The sequence below is a fragment of the Tremella mesenterica genome, assembly GCF_000271645.1.
Source record: "Tremella mesenterica DSM 1558 unplaced genomic scaffold TREMEscaffold_2, whole genome shotgun sequence".
NCBI lineage: Eukaryota > Fungi > Basidiomycota > Tremellomycetes > Tremellales > Tremellaceae > Tremella > Tremella mesenterica.
Window position 1 is genome coordinate 1,997,888 of NW_006711226.1, and position 18,826 is coordinate 2,016,713.

The window sequence follows — 18,826 nt, forward strand, 5'->3', positions numbered from 1 at the left end:
TATAGAATCGTTGGCAGATCATGTCGTCTGTAGGGAAATCTTCCGATGTTCTCAGTAGCGTTGCCAGGTTCCACACACGCGAGATGAACCTTAACGCTGGACGGTGAAGAAGGAGGAGAGACAGTGACCATTTTAGAGGAGGGAGAGGGTAAAGGTGTCGTCCCGTCATAGGCAGTTATGCACATGTCAACGAGGAGCAACTGCACATCAGCATATTTCCTGTCTGACTGGTGTGAGCTCACCACGACGACTGTCACTCCTGCCAAACCTGAAATGAAGCCAGCGATACCCCTAATGAGACGTAAAAATCCTCCCCAGCATCCTCTCTCACGCAGACCATACCACGCTCGTGCCCAGGTGTCTTCTCGCCCATGTGTAGTCAAAGCTCGCAAGATTCGCATACTCTCGAGCCACTTTGCCCTTCGCACCAAGTAATTAGCTAAGAGAGATAGGAAAATAGTGGTCGCAGCTGGTATAAGGGGGACGAGGAAAAATGGCCAATATGCCATCTGCAGGGAAGGGGAGGTCGATGCCAGGAGCGTGATAGGTATTAAGAGTAAGCAGGCAATGAGGGAGGCCACAAAGAAGAGATATGAAGGGTGTGAAAACTATCCTGTCAACCTTGACCTAAATCCAGTGGAAAAGCCGGACGCACGAAGAAAAGTCCAGCCAGTCCGATCCAAGAGCCAACTGCAGATATCCAAAATTCCACGAAACCGTTACTCCTACGATATGAGTACTCCTGCGCCTCCGAGAGATGGAGGGACTTACTTGGGTGGCAGTTGAGGAACGTCAAATTCCCATACGACATTCACCGCCAGCAGAATTGTCGTGACGACTGACAGAAGCACAGCTAGGACCAAGGCCCAGAAATTGGCCACGATAGGTATTGTTGTCAAGACCCTCTAAGTCGTGAGCACTTACATCTAAAATGAGACACTTAGCTCACCTTCTGACCCTCCTTGGTCACCCTGGCGGGTTGATACACCGGATTCACATCGTCTGTCGCACCATATCCCCCAAACCCCAAGAGACTCCTGCCGCTGACACTCCGACTACTGGTGGAGAATTTCCGGATTTGTTGGGCTCTCGTACCGGGTTGATGATACCGATTAGGGGTCTGTCGTGAGGGTGGAAGTAGGCAAGCATTCTCTTCGCTGTGAGTTCCAGAAGTGGACCCGAGATTCGAGGGAGGGGAAGGAGTGTTTTGGCGTGAGGGCTTGTTGGAACCCATATCGGATGGTAAGAAGATGAACTGAAGGAGATGAGAAGGAGGCACGGCTCGACGTTACTTTTGTGACTTGGTAGGGGTGATCGTCTTTATCCCCTGGAGGTGTCGAAGTGGGAAAGTCGTCGCGAAGTGGGGTGCACCGTCCCCTTACAATTCCGCTGCCGTCTCTAGTTTTTGACGATAAAGAGTGCCACTGTTCCAATGCCCTTGAAGAGGGTGTCGGACAGGTTGAAAAGGTGTTTGAGGACACACGACATTGGCCACCTGTTCGTTGAGAGGTACCCCACATCCCCGATCCCCAATGTCATCATCCTCCCCACTCACGTCACTTTCAAACTTTCTCGTTCCTGAAAGCTCGTCGTCTACAGCTGCCACGTTCAAAACGCCGAGAGTCCGGATGGGTGGACCCAGCCCCGAGTGGGGACCGCCGCCTTTTGGGTCGCGCCAGAGGCACTCGCCATCTGACACGCGAGCAACGACGACCACAAAGGGGAACAAAGTGAACTCACCCAACTCTCTCTATCTCTCTCTCACTCACATAACCTCCTATTCCGGTCATCTGATACGCACACATCACTTTCTGCTACGGATCCGTTCTCTCGTTCAGTAGCCACACATCTTCCATCTCACGGGCCACTTTACAACCTTCATATCAGGCAGAGCCTACCTTTATCTCTCACATCGAATCTTTCCTGACCGTACAATCGTCACCATGGCAGAAGGTAGCAATTACGATTATCTCTTCAAGGTCAGCTTCATTCTCGCCGTCTTGTGACCGAGCTGATCCCGCAGGTGGTGTTGATCGGTGACTCTGGTGTCGGAAAGTCGTGAGTGTTTCCCTGATGCGACTACCCGTTTGTCTTGCTTACCTGGTCTCTTTTGCTATCCGTCGCAGAAATCGTGAGTAATCCCCACTTGTCATAGATACTATACTCATCACAGTGCTCTCACGTTTCACCCGTAACGAATTTAATCTTGAATCAAAGTCTACCATCGGGGTCGAGTTTGCCACGCGGAGCATCAATGTCGATGGCAAGACTGTCAAGGCGCAGATCTGGGATACTGGTGGGTTTCATGATCATGATCACTCCCTGACCCCTCCTTGACTGCAACATTTGTCTTTCCCTCCTCACTTACTGAATCTGTCATCATGTGTATCGCTGCGGTACAAGAGGAAATTTGGATATAGCTAACTCATCCAGCCGGACAAGAACGTTACCGAGCAATCACATCAGCCTACTATCGAGGTGCTGTCGGCGCTTTGCTGGTGTATGACATTGCCAAGCATGCGACCTATGAGAACGTCACTCGATGGTTGAAAGAATTGCGCGACCATGCAGATCAGAACATTGTCATCATGCTCGTGGGGAACAAGAGCGATTTGAAACATCTACGGGCGGTCCCAACAGATGAGGCGAAGGCCTTTTCAAGTGAGAATTTCACTTTAACCTTCATGTTTTATCATCTTCAGATCCCAAGCATCAACCTCGTCAAAGGATTTTGTCTCAAGAACCAATGGGGAAGAAGGCAGATGCGACCTCATGTGGACCAGTGACTGACCCGCACAGCTGAGAACAACCTCTCCTTCATCGAGACATCTGCCCTCGACGCCTCAAACGTCGAATCTGCTTTCCAAAACATTCTCACTGGTACGTCTCTTCACATAACATCATTCATATCAATTTCACACCTACCGAGGGCCACACTGACAGGCAGATATCTACCGCATTGTCTCTTCCAAAGCTCTCGACTCCTCCGGAGACGTTATCAAGCCCGCCGGCGGCGAGACAATTTTGGTGGCGCCCACAGCCGACGACGGTGGCGCCAAACAAGGTTCCAAGTGCTGTGCATGAACGTTTGGTTGATGCGGTCTATCAAGAACATGGGTATGGGCCGAACAGAATATATGATGGCAGAGGGCCGATATCTCAATTGTGTAGGAACTCTTCTAGTCGCCTGGATGGGCGAGATGTATTACCATGCTAGACCGATGGTTCTTCAAGTCATCCTGTTCCCTATCTGTAATGTACCTCGCACTTATATTTCCTTCTCAGCTACCAGCTCTCTACCTTCGGCTAGACAGTGTCTTGTACTACAGTTCAATGATCAATGAGCTGCAGTCACGTTGAGTGGCACACACATAGTTATGACACGTTACTTCGATCGCTACTTGCGCCCAGAAAATTCAGATTTCTACATTGCTTTTGTACTTTGATCTCTCTACTTCATCATCTCTCATCATCATCTCTTGTCTTCTTGCCTCTCACTCGATCTCTTACTTACATCCAGTAGAACTGTGGTTTCACTCGCACTCCATCTTGCCCTTTGGAGCTTAATCTTCGTTTCCTCTCCTTTCTCACACTACTCATATCCTTGAAATCACTCTTTTAATTTCTTGGAGAAACGCATGTCCATTCCGACTCACGGCTCATCCACTCCTGTCCCTCTCTGTAGACCAACGAAGAGAGCCACAGTGAATCAGATGCGTGAATCTCTCGAGCAACTCGGTCTGGATCCCAAAGGGAAGAAAGAGACGTTGTTCCGGTAAGGTTCCCCCCCTTCTTCTCTCAACGCTTACCTTGTTCTGACTGACTCTCTCTATTTCATTGGAATCGAGTTGAGATCTAACATCTCAGTCGTCTACTGAACGCTTTTCGTCGTTCTACATCTCGTCAGCCAGAGACAATCGACGACACCTCAGATGTTGAAACTCGTGAAACGCCGATCGAAACTAAGAACAAGACAAAGCTCAACGGGGCGGCACCCAGTTTCGACCCTACTGCTCCACGTGGTATCTCCAATAGTGAGGAGCTAGAAGTTGGGAGATCGGGTGAAGAGACCTCAGAGAGGAGGAATGGAAAGTATAGGAGTCTTCTATGTTTTGACGTGGAGGCGACTTGTCGGTCAGGCAAAGAGTTTGATTATCCAAATGAGATTATTGTGAGGCTTTCCTACTTTCCCCCTTTTCCCCACGACCTCATCCTGCCCAAACAGCCTCATCATTCTCTCCAGTCATCTGCAGACCATGACTCACTACGGACGTCAAAGCTGACACCATAGGAGTTCCCTGTGGTGCTGCTTCGATGGGTGGAAGAGCTCCCGACTACAACCTCATCTACGTCATCTTCAGTGCCGATTTCCAGCGGTTCCGACTCATCCTCGTCAGCTCCTGAACAGACCCTCAAAATCATCGATACGTTTCACACTTATGTCAAACCTACTTGGCGGCCTCAGCTCACAGAGTTCTGCAAAAGTCTCACACGCATCACTCAGGTCAGCTGCCCCCACCACATTCACTGCTGATGCTGAACATCAGGAAACTGTGGATGCCAGTCCCGCGTTCCCGGAAGTGGTCCGACAGTTTGAAGCATGGTTAGATAAATGGGATCTCAGAGATGGTGATCAACTGAAAGATGCTCTCTGGGTTACTGATGGGGTCAGTCTTGACGTCAGGGATGCAGACTATTATGCTAACGTTATAGCCTTGGGATCTCCGTGACTTTGTTCGTCAAAGATATATACCTAAAAGGTGAGAGGAAAAGCTGACAAGAAGGTCCCAAAGCAGTTACATATCACTCCTCTTTCCCCCGTCCGATACCCCAGATACTTCCTCGGTCCTTATCTCAACATCAAACTTGCCACGCATACGTATCTATCAGAAACCGCTCGACGGGCCGAGTATGTGAAAAATCATCCTGATCAACCTGCCAACAAACGGGCATTGAGTAGGATATCAACGGGAAGAACAGCGGGGAAGAGCGATTCAAAGAAGAGATTTTTTTTCACTATCACAGGACAGCTTGAGGCTTTAGGGTTGGAGTTTGAAGGACAACAGCATTCTGGTGTAGCGGTGAGTGGTTGGGCTTTCTCGATATACCTTGATCTCCATTCCTCATACCAATCTCTAGTCCTCATCATGATCACCCCATTATGGTTTCAGTTATCTGGTCCAGCTGTGAATAATGGCGAGGAAATTGATTATCTCAGGACGCCACAAATGTCGCGCGTATCCTTATGGAACTTGTCAGCCGAGATGTCCTCATCGAACCTAACGGCACACTTCACAAAAACCACAAATCATGGGTATGGCTAGGTAAACCTGGCGAGATCCTCTGGTCAGACGAGACCGACGCTCCAGTTCCTCCCGTCACTGTCACTCCACAACAGAAAGAGACTGTGATATCTGAACCGGACCACAAGGTTGAATTGCGAAGCGAGAGTCTTGGGGAGGAAGTGGCATCTGAGAAAGAGAAGAAGGGTGGGGTAGAAGTGACACATGTGGAGTCTGATGAGACTGCATTGAAAGCTCTCTTGGGGGTAAGTAGTTAGATGGGGCCATAGTGAGATTTGGTGTAAAGTAGGTGTTGTAGTATAGTGTCAGCATAGCATCGCATGTAAAGCATTCATAATTTACCGTTCCTTTCAAAACCTTTCGCCACCAAACCATCAAGCACCTTTCGCTCGTCTCTCTCTCTTTCTTCTCATCTCGTCTACACTACCCAGTATTTGAGAATCATGCAGGGCTTTAACAGGTGCGTATCTTCCCTCCTGTTCTCTTTGTGCTTGTTCAAAGCACTGGTCAAACTCTAGTTGTTGAGGCTTCACCTTGTGTATGTGAGAAGATAGCTGAGGTCAGATACGTTCCCCCGGATTTCGATCCCCGTCAAAATTCTACCCTGAACGCTCATCAAGGTAAAAAACATGCTTTGGGGAAAAGAGCGAAAGATATAGATAAAGGTATTTTGATAGTTCGGTATGTATTATCTATCACAGGTAAAGGTTAGTAGCTGAAGGGAAAGGTTCGAATTACCGTTCAATATTTGGTGTGGGAGTTGTGGGGTGAGTTCATTTTACGAGTTTTCGTCCCATCTTACATATACCTATCTTTGTTACACTATTTCATGCTGTCCAATGTTTCCGTATGATCATCACCTCTACCCGGTTCGACGTTATCATTTTGTTAGTGCAAGGACGAGAGATGTCATCATGAGGATGACTCTTAATATTCATTTGAGCATACAGGACTTTTGCCTGTCGTTTCCCGTTCTTTGGAGCATCTTCACAGTCCTTAAACTCCACCTCAATCCAGAAATTTCATGCTGTCGACGAACGTTTGAATTAGTCGTAATAGAAAAGCTTCAAGAAAACGGACACGAAGGATATAATACATCTGGGATTCTGAGGCATGGAGAGTACTCAGAGTTGGGAATAGTTATCTGACGGTTTTAGGCTCATATAGGTGCTGGAGTTCGTTATAACGCTCAAAAAAAGAAAGTTGGGAATTATTATTCTACTCCTATTTTCGGATTTAGATGTAAATGTCATCTTTGTTCAGGATGGTTTGAATTACGGACGGATCCCAAGGTGAGTTCGTATTACCTTCTAGTTACTCGTTCCCCTCAACTCATATATTCCAATTTTGCTCTCGTCCCACTCGTCTAAGTTATGTTGTTTTCGCCAACCAGATCCTCTCCTCTACATTGTCGATCTATCTGAAGCAAACTTCCACTGTCAATATTTCAGTGTTTCTACGCTTTCTAGCCTTCTCATCGAATTGAGAGACTGAAGTGTGCCATGTGATTGGTGATTCTGGGAGTAAGACTTATAAGAGCGCAAGACTCGACTGACACTTAATTAGAACGCAGCTTATATCGTACATGAAGGAGCTAGGAAGAAAGATGAAGATTGGGATCCTTCTGCTAATGGAGGTTATGCCGTACATGGTGAGTTGTTCTTCACCTTACCACTCCTTCCTCTCTGCATCTCCATCTTCTTTGAACTCCCCTCACTTTTGCCGTGTATATCGTTGAAAACCTATTAGTTGATACGTTCAGACAACGAAGCACCTTCGGCCTCAGAACCTCCAGCCGATCCATTTGGTCACGTAGAGAAAACTATCAATCAACAAAAATGGGCGAAAACAAATTCTTCCCGTCTCACCGAACTATCACATCAATCAGATCGTCTATCTTCTGACCCTTATCTCGTTTCGTCAGCTTTACGTCGACGATTCCGAGAGGAAAAGAAATTACTTTTGGAGAAACAGAATAGGGATGATGGATTACGAGAACAATATGGGTTGAATGGTGATGTTGATTTAGGAGAAGAAGATGTGGAAGATGCTAGAGCTTTATGGGAGGTGAAAAGGGAGAGAGCGGGATTACCTGTTGGTCCGTCATCTACTGATCGTGAGCCAGGAATGGAGGACGAAGAAGAGTTGTCAGATGGAGGAATAGAGGAGGTAGTGGAAGAAAAGATGAAATTGAAGGATGGAAAGGGAAAACCGGATTTGGGAAGTTTGTTGAGAAAATCTACAGCAAGGAAATATGATCCTTTTGGAGCAACGACAGATATGCTCTTTGGTTTTGGGCCTCCGAAGAAGACGATATCAAAGACTAAGCAGATGTCGAGTGAGACGCAAGGTGCTCAAGAGGTCGTACCAGGGGGAATCGCGTTTTTAGCGGGGTATGAAAGCGATTAGACTGGTACTCAGGATTCAACTATTCAATCAGCTATTTGTTGTAAGCACATAGAACTGTATGTTACACTCCACGTCCGGCATAAACAGATCAGTTTTCCAGCCGTGGTCCATGTAAGAAATGAATCGTTGCATTTGGTCCTGATATCAAAGGTGACTATTTTATATGTGAATTGCCATTCCAATCCACGTGTGATTTAGTAAACCAAAGGAAACATCTTCCACCTTTTCCCAGGAAAGACTTTCGGGTTGAATTCTTTCTTGTATCTTGCGTACTTCTGTGAAGACCAAAGTCGCATGAAGAAAGTCGCAATGGAGAGATAAACGATGGCTCGTGATCAGCTCGGCAACACCAAATGAGACGAGCGTGATAAGGGAATGTAAGCAAGACGATTATGTAGAACGATAAAATAGCGACAGAGGATAAGGAGTACTTGACTTACTACCAAAATCACCAGCTGTCATGATGACCAATGCACAAACGCCGAGAGTTTCGAAAAAGTAATTCGCACAGACCACATGACCGAAACCGAAGCCAGTGGGGTATTTGCGAGGTTTGCCAGGTGGTTGACGGAGAGATCGAAGATGAACATGGGCGTTGAAGTTGAGTAGCTCGGTGATCTACCTGTCAGCAATCGAAGTCTTTGCAATGGTATGCAAGTCTTCATATTCTCATCCCGACGATTCCTTATCCTAGAGAAGGGGATGGGGTCACATGGGGTGTAGGAAAACACGGTATGACTCAAGGTGGGAGATGAAGATAATACAGCATAACATGGGTCATTGAGTGTGGGATTAAGAAAAGGGTGCAAGAAGTCAAGTGATGGATTTACCAAGATGAAAATACTCCATCCTCCTACCCATGCAGGAGAATTGAGCAAGGCCCATTTACCTACCAATCCGTCGTTCCCATATGCTGGACGAAACAGTGTGAGGGGGATTAATAAACCGCATACTCCCCAGTAATACAGAGAGCTGAGAATTAGCTATTCATTTCATTAGAGTGATTGCAAGAGAAAGGGAGAGACTTACTTGCGGAAGACATATGCTAAGGGCAGTGTGGCACGGGAGAAGGAATGAAGGAATGCAGATTCGAGAAAACGTTTGAGAAAATGTAGGACGAGGATCCGTTCCACGGCACTGTCAATGAGTACGCAGTAATTATTGAGCAATCATCACAGGCGAGTACGTCTAAACTACTTCTGACTGCCCCGACCGAAGCTAGTCGATTTATTGTCATATCATTTCTGCTCACCCAGTGTGAGTGGAGCAATTCTGTCCTTCTCTTGGGATTATTGGAGATGATTGTCACAGGAAAAGAAAGAACGCGAGGGTGTGAGAGGTGAGTAGGTGGGGTAGAGGGTAAGGGGGAATGACGGAACTCACATTTGAAGAGAAGACTGTTCATATTTTCCCCAAAGAAGATAAGAATATCTCAACCAAATCGGTACCAAAAACACTGGTCCAGCCTATAATTAGCTGACATTACCATTACTCTCCACAACTTACATATTCCCAAAGATATAAAACCCTATATCCCACTTGTCTCCCCAAATCTTTCAACTTCAACTGACCTCCCTCGCCTACCCCATAATCGTCCAAAGACTTGCTTTCATCCACTAGAGGAACAGGTTTAAGTCCAGCAGGGGAAGGTGCCGTCAGTCGTTGTCTAGCGGGGACGAACTGATGGTCAGCTCTTGGACAGGTTTCACTCGATGAGCTATCTCAACTGGCACTCATGACACTCTTTCATAGACTCCTCAGCAGAGCAAGACAGACGATTGAGGGAGAGCGAGAAAGACGGAGTGAAAAAGAAACTCACCTTTGGAAATTTCGCTTGAATAGCAGATTTGATATCGGCTACTGTTATCGCGCCTGGAGGTTTGGAGGGAAAGTCTAGATGGATGGTAGGTTTCCCAGGACAGGTGATAGTGAGGGAAACCATCTTGAAGTCGATTATCAAGAGCAACAGTGTACTCTAGAGTCGTACAATACTACTTAGCTCTGGAGGACGAAAGTCACAAAGTGGGCATGAGCGTGACTGAAAACTCGGTTTTCAGAGAAAATCACCATTGAAATTTCCCAGAAAACTCAGCCTTCCCGAGATTGCCATTCTGACAATTTCGACCACATTTTCATTTCATACTCTAGCTATTTTCTTTCACCATCAGGACTCCCTCGTCCACTGTCTCCATTCCACCCTACGAGGATGTCAGCACTGGTCAGAGGCACAGCCGGAGCTCGCAGATCACTTCTGTGGACAATAGCATCGTCCTCAAGGTTTACCCCACTCAGAAGGTATGCCACAGAAACCGACGTTCCCCCTGTACGTTCAGATGCTCCGGACGTCTTGTTCGATACCTCCAGCACTGGGAGGAATGCACAACAAGGTGGAGCTATATTGAAAAGATACACTGGGAAAGGATTCCCTGCTATCCCTGTGAGTTCACAAGTCGACCTTCTGTCTATCCTCATATATTCCTGATCGTACCCATTATTGTCTGAAATATGTACAAACGTTTGATCGTACTGGTGTATGATCATAGAGAGTTGACTTTGACACTAACACTGACTCTATAGTCCCTTCGTCATCTCGTCCACCCTTATCATCCCCATCTCTATTCCGGTCAACCTCTTCGTGAACTCACTCTACCTCAAAGAAAAAAAGGAGGTCGTAATCATACAGGTCGAATTGTTAATCGACATGTCGGTGGTGGTCATCGACGTAGATTACGTACCGTCGATTTCTACCGATTAGAAGGTGGAGAACATGATGTTATTAGAATCGAATATGATCCTGGTAGATCTTCTCATATCGCACTTATCCGACGTCGAAATATATCATCAATCCCATCCCCAAATGTTTCCCCTGAAGAAGGTGCAATACTTGCCGAATTACCCAAGAAGAAAACTTCATCTCTAGGAGAAAAGCCGCAAAGAGATGAAGTGAAAGCTGGTTGGTCATACATCTTAGCACCTGAAGGTTTAAGAGCAGGTGATATTGTAACTTCTTATCGTTCTGGTATACCAGCAGGTTTTGTTGAAGGTTGGACAGGAATAGCAGGTCAATCAGGAGATACATCAGATTCTAGAGCTTTAGGTTTATTAAGAACTGGTACTTTAAAGATAGGTAATGTTTTACCACTTTATTTAATTCCACCAGGAACTGTGATACATAATATCGCTTTGAGTGCGAATGGGAAAATGTTATTATGTAGATCGGCAGGTAGTAATGCTCAAGTTGTGGCACATCATGGACCTAAGGGTGAGGCTTTGGGAGGTTCAGATATCTTGAAAATGGGTGGTGGGTTGGATAAAGATGGAAAGAGAATAAAAAGTAATGGTTCGGTATTGATAAAATTACAAAGTGGGGAAGTTAGAAGGGTAGAACCTGGGTGTGTAGCAACCATTGGGACAGTGAGCAAGTGAGTCAAGTTTCCTCATATATATTATCTCTTCATTTGCATCAACACTTCTTCGTTCCACATCTGTATCGCCCCAGGAATGATGACGAAAAGATGGTCATGCTCAATGGACTTTTTTGCTGAATGAAACTGATTAGACAGTAAAGAACATCATTCTCGACAACTCGGAAAGGCAGGTAGATCAAGATGGCTAGGTATACGACCTAGAGTCAGAGGTGTAGCTATGAACGCTGCGGATCATCCTCATGGAGGTGAGTAATTAGCTCTCTCTCCTTCCTTCCTTCCTTCCTCTGTATTCCCCCTTAGACTCATTTCCCCTCCTCCCTCCTGTCATCCACATAGCGCCTGCATCTTTGGCCAGTAGAGGGTAACAAAAGCGCACACTATGTGACCTTTTTTCTCAAGGATAGCCGACGCTCACTCCCAGGTGGTCGTGGAAAGTCCAAGGGAAACAAACATCCTCGATCAATATACGGCTGGCTCACTCGCGGTAAACGAACCCGTCGACCAAAAGATAAGAACGGTAATAAAATGTCAGTCCTCACTCTCACCACATACCTCATGTGCTCAGCTAATATTTTAGGGTTGTCAGTCAACGACCAAGGTTGCTCAAGCGACAATGAGATTACTATCGTAGTTCATCAATCGCTTATCGTTCCATTGCCCCTTCACACAACTATTTAATCACGTTATATCATGTGAAATGGAAAATGCATTTTGGCATACAGATAAATACAATCATCATTCTACAGTATGAACAGATGCAATATGCAACGTGTGTAGATGATCACTCTCGATGTGTGTGTCTTCCGTCAGAATAGAATCTCATGATTCATCCTCGGTCGATTGTACCAAACGTTTCCTCAATCCTTCCCCTTCTTCGACCTCAGACATCTCAGCTACTGACTTGATCAACTCTTCCGACTGAACAGTGTCATCAGGAACGACGACCTCTTCTATCTTTTCCAAATGAATCTCCACTTGATCAAGAGATACCACGGCGCTATTCACGTCGGCATCTAAAATGTCTAATTCGTCTTCATCCTCAATTTGGTCAACTTCCGTATCGTCGAAGGGAAGTTTGATGCTTTTCTCAACGACATATGCTACTTGTGACGATAGACCTTTTGAAACTGAGTATAGAAGAGTTCCCGCTGATCGTCAGTGGTACGTATGAAGTGGAAGAAGGAGAGACTGACAGAGGACCATGATCCCTCCCCAAAAAAGACCTGGTGTCACACCAGATCCGTAGTACCATACACTTATACCGAGCGAGATCGCCTTGCGGACTGTAAGGACGAGGTTGACCGTTGTAGCGTTGACGCGCTGTAAGTCAATAAGGCTAGAAAGAATGGACTGACATTGTTCTTTGACCACGATCACTGAAAGAAACTTGGATGGATGCAAAGAGGGAGTTATGGAAGATACCAGAGGAGGGAGAGGAGAGTATCAAAGAGAGAGATTAGGGGCAACAGAGGATGGAGGAGAACTTACCGAGGTAAGACGATTGACACCTCTAATGCATAATCCCTGCGTGGTGACATTCACCAGCAAAGCAACCAGGGCTCCGGGAACAGAAACGGGTTTCCATTCCAACCACTGTTGCGTAGTGTGATGAGGTCCAAATGTGTATATAGACGCTGGGGCAGCGGAGGGAAGGGCGAAGAGAAGTAGAGGAGGGGATCGCGTATATGCAAGGAAAGTGGAAGTGATGTTGCTGTATAAAGGTAGAAAGAAGGGGATGGAGAGGAAATGCTGTTTGAATCAGCTAACAACCTTTCCAGTAGAGCTGAGGCTAATATTCTCTCTCTTTCGCTTGAACGGAGTATTTTTGCGCGACTCAACGGGGAAATATAGTTGAAAAAGAGAAAATATGTACTCACACTGTAGAACAAAGATTCCCTCCATTGTTTCCCATACCTCTTGTACGTTTCTTCTTGCCATAAACCCAGCCAAGAGCCCAGTACCAGTGATATTGATAGAAATCCTACGCCAACGGCGTATTCGTAATGCTCTGGAACCCAGCTCTGCGATTTGGGGCTTTTGAAAAGAGAAGTCGGGCCTGTTGGACGATGTGGTCGAGGAGCTGAAAGTGTGGCTAAGATGATACCGACGGTGATGAGGGCTCCGGAGGACAATCAAAGTTAGTGATCCTCATCATTTCTCTCAACTGATAAGACATAACAATGCGTCTTGTGAAGACAGTTCGCGCGGCGCCTTGACAGAGGATGAAGGTATGAGTCGAGTAGGACTTACGATCTGTCCAAACGAATATCTCTTCCCGGCAAACAACCTACCGACCAACATGGACATACACAGTCCTTCCCATTAACGGCCATCGATCGAGCAGTTCAGCGTAGAAGAGACTTACCTCCGCTACGGAAGATGATATGGACGACCATGGGTATCTATCATCAATCCATGACATCAGCAATGTCGCAGGGAATATACCTTCAAACCGAACGTAGCGTTGTTCACTATCCATCAGCACGGCATCATGTTACCCACGTGGAACTTACTAAGACTGATGAGAACGAACATGACGGTCTGAACGATCCATCTTTTCATCGGTACTTTGCGCTGTCTTAGTTGAGGTAGACGGAAACCTTTTCCTGGGGGTAGAACCAGTTGAGAGGAAGCTGTTTGCAGCGCTACCCAGATGAATTGAGCGAAAGTGAGGAATGTGCCTATACATCAGTTACACATCATATCTCAGGGTCCACCATAGCTCGACCGATTTCAAATCACTTCTGAGCTTCATAGCGATAGTGTGCCCCAGTGAGTTGAACGAGTCTGACTGGTCCGATGTGGGTGGTTGTGGGAGTATGTGTGAAATGACTCGGGACGCACCGGAATGAGGATAGTCCCTTAAGACAGCTTCGAGTGCCCATACATTGCTGTCCATCAGCTTCATCGTTATGAGAAATACACAAACGTACGAGCAACATCCTCCAAAGACGAGAGAAAGTATCAATGTCCATTCGGCCGCGGAAGACTCTACAAAGCTTTTGATGATTGAATTGTCCATTTTACGCGGGGAGAGAGGGATGGAACGGAGAATAGAGAGGGGATGAAATGATAAAATGTGAAGAGTATCACAATTATAAGTGTCTACCCTACATCCACGCACCTAACAGCATATCAAATAGTCGCAGGCATGTCTGGCATGCGCTGTGAGTGAGGTCAAGGCATGCAAGTGACGCAGTGATGGACAGCGTGAACATTTGAGTGAGGACAAGCGGTCCGATGATCGGAGAAAGTGATCACGTGACCACACAATCCTCAACAACTTTCTCTCAATAGAAGACTGATGATGGTCAACGTATTCCATCAATGCCTCATGAAGGAAGGGTAGAGGGGCATGGTCATCTCCGTTACCTCGGAGACCACAACGAGGCAGGTAGTGACCATCGTCAATGGACGAAGATACACCAGGGAGGAAAAAACGACGATTTATGTTGTCGAACCGGCAGAACAAAGGGAGGTGGGCGTGCACACTAGGCAGGTAAGAGAGAGAGAACGAGTAAGATGGCGCTTATTGGTCTTCTGGGCAGTACTAGGGATATGTTGGATCGGATGGCTGATATGGGAATTCGGGACATAGTGGGTCGAGGTCGTCCTCCAAGAAGCACCCTTTCTCTTTTGAAGCAAGAAGGATCTCACCGTGCTGATACAACTTTGAAGTAGGTTTTCCTGGATTCACGGAGCGCAGAGTGACTTTTGACTGATCATCTTCTAGGTCGACCTACCAATACGATGCTCTGATCACCGCAAAGACAAGAGCTGCAGAAGTCGATACATCATTTCGATATCAAGTCACTACATACATCAAAGCATACTCTTCAATTCCATCTCTCTCCCTTCCTCCCACATGGTCCTCCCACTACAGGCACAAACAGTCTTATCGTTCCCCCAGACTCCCGCACTTCGAGCAACCACACCGGCGAAGATCTTGCCGATGGTCGACGTCGGCGTCGCTTCTATCTTGACCTTCTCCTCCGCCGAGATCGCCGAGGCAGCTTGAACAATACATCCCCTCCCTATCCATTCCCACAATTCACCTTCGACCTCGCGGAACATATCACCATATCCGCCCTCGTCCAATTTGACCTGTCCAAGACGCAGATATGGCTTTCCGGTCGTTTCAGGAGGAGATATCATGTTACCTGTAGAAGAGATGTAGACGTCGTATCTCTCTCCCAGACCTAAACCCACACGAGCTAGAGGGGGGAGACGAACAGTGAGATCCATCAAGACGAGCTTCGGAGCTATTTGTACAAAACGACAGATTCCAAATACCTTCTGTGTGAACTCGGCTTCATTCATCCCTGGCAAAGCACGTTCGGGGTTTTCACCTGCCAATGCGGGGAAAGAGGTTGAAGCAACGGAGGATGGGATAGGAAGGGGAGATTCGAGGATAGACACGGCAGCTTGGGATTGTGAGGAGGGAGAAGCTGATGAAGAGCCACGGACGATGACTTGACGATGGGTGGCTTTAAGAGCGGATAGAAGATGTGACGGTGGTGCTGAATTATAAGCTGAGGCATATGAAGTGAAGAAGGTCAAACGCAAACTCACTACGACCGATGATAGTGACTTGTTTCTTAGAGAGATCTATGTCGTATCGCTCAATGCCGGGTACATCGTGCAAAGCTTCTGACACTGCGTCGACGCACTGGTAGATCAGATACTTCGTATACTCGAATTATTGCGGCGGGAGGTGACGACCGATACGTCTGAGTGTAAATGGAAATATAGACATACGTTTTGACAAGTCATGTCGACCGCAAATTCAGTCTGTCGCGAGTCAGTCATGAGGTCCATTGAGACGGTCATCTTGAAAAATTGAAAAAGTCGACAAAATACAGCACAAACGTTCGAAGATGAGAGAAAGTAGAGGGAGGCAGGGACACATGTACAGTATTCACAGGCAAGAAGCAAGGCTTTGAAGGGTGGGCAGGACAGAGAGATAAAATCGAAAGCAGAGGAAGACAAACATACCTTGAACGATAGAGTTGCGAGAGTCATTTCTGTGTATTTGCCGCTTCTACTGCTATTGGGCCTTTACTGTTTTGTGTGTGAGAGTTGAAACCTGAGGCAAAAGTCTACTTTGAGGCAATTGAACATGATAGTTCGAGTGGTTGCTCAGCTCAAAGAAAGACGTCACGTGACTCAACTCGTTCAGGCACCATCCATCCATCTTTCCGTCTTTCGTCGCAAAAGTGGATAATCCCGACGGAACTCGAATTAATCCCGACGAAATTTTGCCACTTTCTCCCAAAATACGACGTTCAACTCCCATATCCCGTCACTACTGACCCAAATACCTTCACTATTAAAAAATCATCTTTCCGTGGCTTTTCTGATATCATTGGAATGCCTGACGCCTTCTGAGTCTATTCATACCATTTTCGGCACAGCTTTCGGAGTATTGACCACAGGGGCATGGGCAATGTCCCCAGCCCGAAATCCTACTTCCTTTTCGGTCCCCTTTCGGCCGAATTCGGGAGCTTTCGGTGATAGTCACATACTCACTACTGACTACCAATCTACCCAAGTGAATAGCTTCTTTCATGTATGTAAGTATGTATGTATGTTCATGTTCATGGTAATACATCCTCTGAATGCACAAAACTCTCTTAAGGATCCATCATGTTGACGTGTCTGATGGTGATGTGTTGATTGAACTTCTACTAAGTACTAACACGGGCTGACGCGATTTTCCCCCTTTTTCATTCCTTCAATTCACTTCTTCTCTTCACTTCACTTCACTTCAGTATCTTCATATCTTTTTCCAGCATACATTAGCCAGCGTTTTTCATCTGCTCTCCACTGCTCACTCTCAACTGATCTCACTGCTCATTCTGCATCTGTGTGCTTCATCTCACCTTCCGCCTTGGCTCGTCCGAATTATCTTATCATCAAAATTAGAGTCTTCCCACTCCCCCTTCCTCCCAATCTCTCTGACCTCTTTGACCTCTTTCTCAAAATGCCGAACCCCTTCGACCCAAAAACAGATAAATCCAGTGTAAACCCTCCGAAGGGTTACAAATTACACCCCGACCATGTTCACTTCCAAAAGTATCTTCAGCCACAACACCCCATTTGGAAGAATGAGAAATCACTTCGTTCTTTTCAAGCTGAGATAGGGTTCTACCTCCAGCCCTGGTGGCATGCAGAGCCGAAGTATCTTCCTCAGCTTGCTGAAAAGCTAGGACTTCGGGAAGCTACCCCGAAACAAATGAAGGAAGAGGGTATTCGGGCGATTACTAGAGGGTCACGATGTTATTCGGCGGATGAGTCGGCCACAAAGCCAAACTGTCATGTCCAGTTTTGTGTTTCGGCTTTCAATTACACGTGAGTATTGGTTTATCAAATATGGCTCCCGAATTCGGGAGAAATTAACGAAACTCAATGCTGATCTCAGACATCCCGAAGTGAAATGTGTCAATGTACCTGATGGTCGACCAGTGTTTCTCAACCGTTGGGACGAAGGAAAGTTTCGTGTCTGTGTGCACTGTTATAACTCCACAAAGCCCCCTCTCACCTGCTCCCTCAAGGGCAAGCCGACCAATTTCCTTGTCGAAGAGTCCTCCGAAAGTGAAAAACGACCGAAAAAGTCATCACAAGGTCAGGACAAGCCTGAGGACAGCTCGGATTCTGATTCGGACTCATCGGACTCTGAACATTCACCACATCCCTCCCCTCCGAAACCTCGCCGGCCAGCCACCACAACACGCTCCACAAGAGCTTCGGCTCCCAAGAAATCGGTTTCTCCCCCCCCTCCCGAAAAAGGAAAAGGAAAGGGAAAAGAAAAAGCTCCCCCTGCAGCTTCCACGGCGATTGGGTTCTCAAATGCGCCACTGCAGCAACCGGTAGGACCGAAGGACAAGCGTAGGACTGCTAGGGGAGGCACTGTCGCAGCTGGGGATGCTGCAAAACCCGGTCCGAAATGGGTTGTCAGACCTTCTCCGAAACCTCTCACCGAAGCGCCTACGTCTGCTAGAGAGCAACCTCGTTCGGAGGTGAGTTTTCTAGGTTCCGAACTGAAAGCAAGTCTCAGCAGCTGACTTTTAGGGAGAAACAGAACTGTCTTCTCCAGCTGGTCCTATTCTTGTTCAAGATTCCAGCTTGGGTCAAGATGATGGGGAAGAAGGACCTCAACCGGAACCATCTACAGCCCGAAATGAGAGGCCACGATTCCCTCCCCGCCCTCCAAAATTTGCCGATGTTGTTCCCGAAAAGGAACCCTCCGAAACCGCCCCCCCCGTTTTCTCTGCAGGTTTGCCAGCTGGGGTTTCTCCGATACTTGTCCGAAGTAGTCCTGTTCATCCTCCTGTGAACAAGCGTGCCCTGGAGGATGTAGAAGAGTCCCAGGCCGAACCGAAACGGGCTCGTCCGTTCTCCATTGAACAAGGTCCTCCCCAGCCCGAAATGGATCTTACCTCCGAAAAGGTGCCCACAATGTCCCCTGTTGGTCCTGTTCCTTCTCCTGCCGTATCTGTTCGACAACAGGCCGTTCCCTCTGCTCTAGACCCATTTATAGCACAAACACAATCGGTTTTGGGTGTTACATTGCAAGAATCACCAACAATCCCTTCGCCTCACCAAGCTAAAAGTGTCACACCGGCCCCCTTCCCCAGCCCCTCCCCTGCTCCGAAAGCAGGCCCTCGCGCGGGAGGCATCAACCTG

The 18,826-nt window shown here is 47.1% G+C and overlaps 7 protein-coding genes across 7 annotated transcripts in view; 4 read left to right on the plus strand and 3 right to left on the minus strand.

The window, feature by feature from the left end:
• Positions 1-1,760: 1,760 nt before the first annotated feature.
• Positions 1,761-3,220, plus strand: TREMEDRAFT_42942 (uncharacterized protein). Its single transcript, XM_007002515.1, has 7 exons — positions 1,761-1,979; positions 2,024-2,058; positions 2,127-2,131; positions 2,174-2,296; positions 2,434-2,661; positions 2,800-2,880; positions 2,948-3,220. The coding sequence occupies exons 1-7, from the start codon at positions 1,944-1,946 to the stop codon at positions 3,082-3,084; spliced, it is 645 nt and encodes a 214-aa protein (XP_007002577.1). The 5' UTR covers positions 1,761-1,943; the 3' UTR covers positions 3,085-3,220.
• Positions 3,221-5,865: 2,645 nt separating this feature from the next.
• On the plus strand, positions 5,866-7,712 carry TREMEDRAFT_28204 (uncharacterized protein; the record flags this gene model as incomplete). Its single annotated transcript, XM_007002379.1, has 5 exons — positions 5,866-5,984; positions 6,031-6,070; positions 6,461-6,595; positions 6,870-6,954; positions 7,066-7,712. Coding segments are annotated over 5 exons (1,026 nt in total), but the record flags the coding sequence as incomplete, so codon positions are not given.
• Positions 7,713-7,906: 194 nt separating this feature from the next.
• TREMEDRAFT_71207 (uncharacterized protein) lies at positions 7,907-9,697 on the minus strand (the record flags this gene model as incomplete). Its single annotated transcript, XM_007003033.1, has 7 exons — positions 9,532-9,697; positions 9,219-9,392; positions 9,096-9,178; positions 8,742-8,849; positions 8,543-8,684; positions 8,153-8,330; positions 7,907-8,040 (listed from the first exon to the last, which is right to left on the minus strand). Exons 1-7 carry the CDS (start codon positions 9,652-9,654, stop codon positions 7,907-7,909), a joined length of 942 nt encoding a protein of 313 aa, XP_007003095.1. The 5' UTR covers positions 9,655-9,697.
• Positions 9,698-10,292: 595 nt separating this feature from the next.
• On the plus strand, positions 10,293-11,818 carry TREMEDRAFT_27405 (uncharacterized protein; the record flags this gene model as incomplete). Its single annotated transcript, XM_007002287.1, has 5 exons — positions 10,293-10,539; positions 10,636-10,974; positions 11,029-11,134; positions 11,276-11,385; positions 11,562-11,818. Coding segments are annotated over 5 exons (1,059 nt in total), but the record flags the coding sequence as incomplete, so codon positions are not given.
• Positions 11,819-12,295: 477 nt separating this feature from the next.
• Positions 12,296-14,162, minus strand: TREMEDRAFT_27309 (uncharacterized protein; the record flags this gene model as incomplete). The annotated part of the gene is made up of 9 exons (XM_007002274.1): positions 12,296-12,460; positions 12,629-12,889; positions 13,018-13,259; positions 13,387-13,455; positions 13,506-13,542; positions 13,586-13,611; positions 13,654-13,821; positions 13,985-14,031; positions 14,074-14,162. The coding sequence occupies 9 exons, from the start codon at positions 14,160-14,162 to the stop codon at positions 12,296-12,298; spliced, it is 1,104 nt and encodes a 367-aa protein (XP_007002336.1).
• Positions 14,163-14,962: 800 nt separating this feature from the next.
• TREMEDRAFT_71208 (uncharacterized protein) lies at positions 14,963-16,162 on the minus strand (the record flags this gene model as incomplete). The annotated part of the gene is made up of 4 exons (XM_007003034.1): positions 14,963-15,660; positions 15,713-15,809; positions 15,899-15,931; positions 16,136-16,162. 4 exons carry the CDS (start codon positions 16,160-16,162, stop codon positions 14,963-14,965), a joined length of 855 nt encoding a protein of 284 aa, XP_007003096.1.
• A 961-nt stretch (positions 16,163-17,123) lies between these two features.
• Positions 17,124-18,826, plus strand: part of TREMEDRAFT_60511 (uncharacterized protein) — a gene marked incomplete at both ends in the record, with an annotated part of 3,273 nt that continues 1,570 nt past the window's right edge. Inside the window, 3 exons of the mRNA XM_007002779.1 lie at positions 17,124-17,491; positions 17,562-18,159; positions 18,212-18,752. Of these exons, the coding sequence (XP_007002841.1) occupies positions 17,124-17,491; positions 17,562-18,159; positions 18,212-18,752 (1,507 nt within the window). The remainder of the gene's footprint in view (positions 17,492-17,561; positions 18,160-18,211; positions 18,753-18,826) is intronic.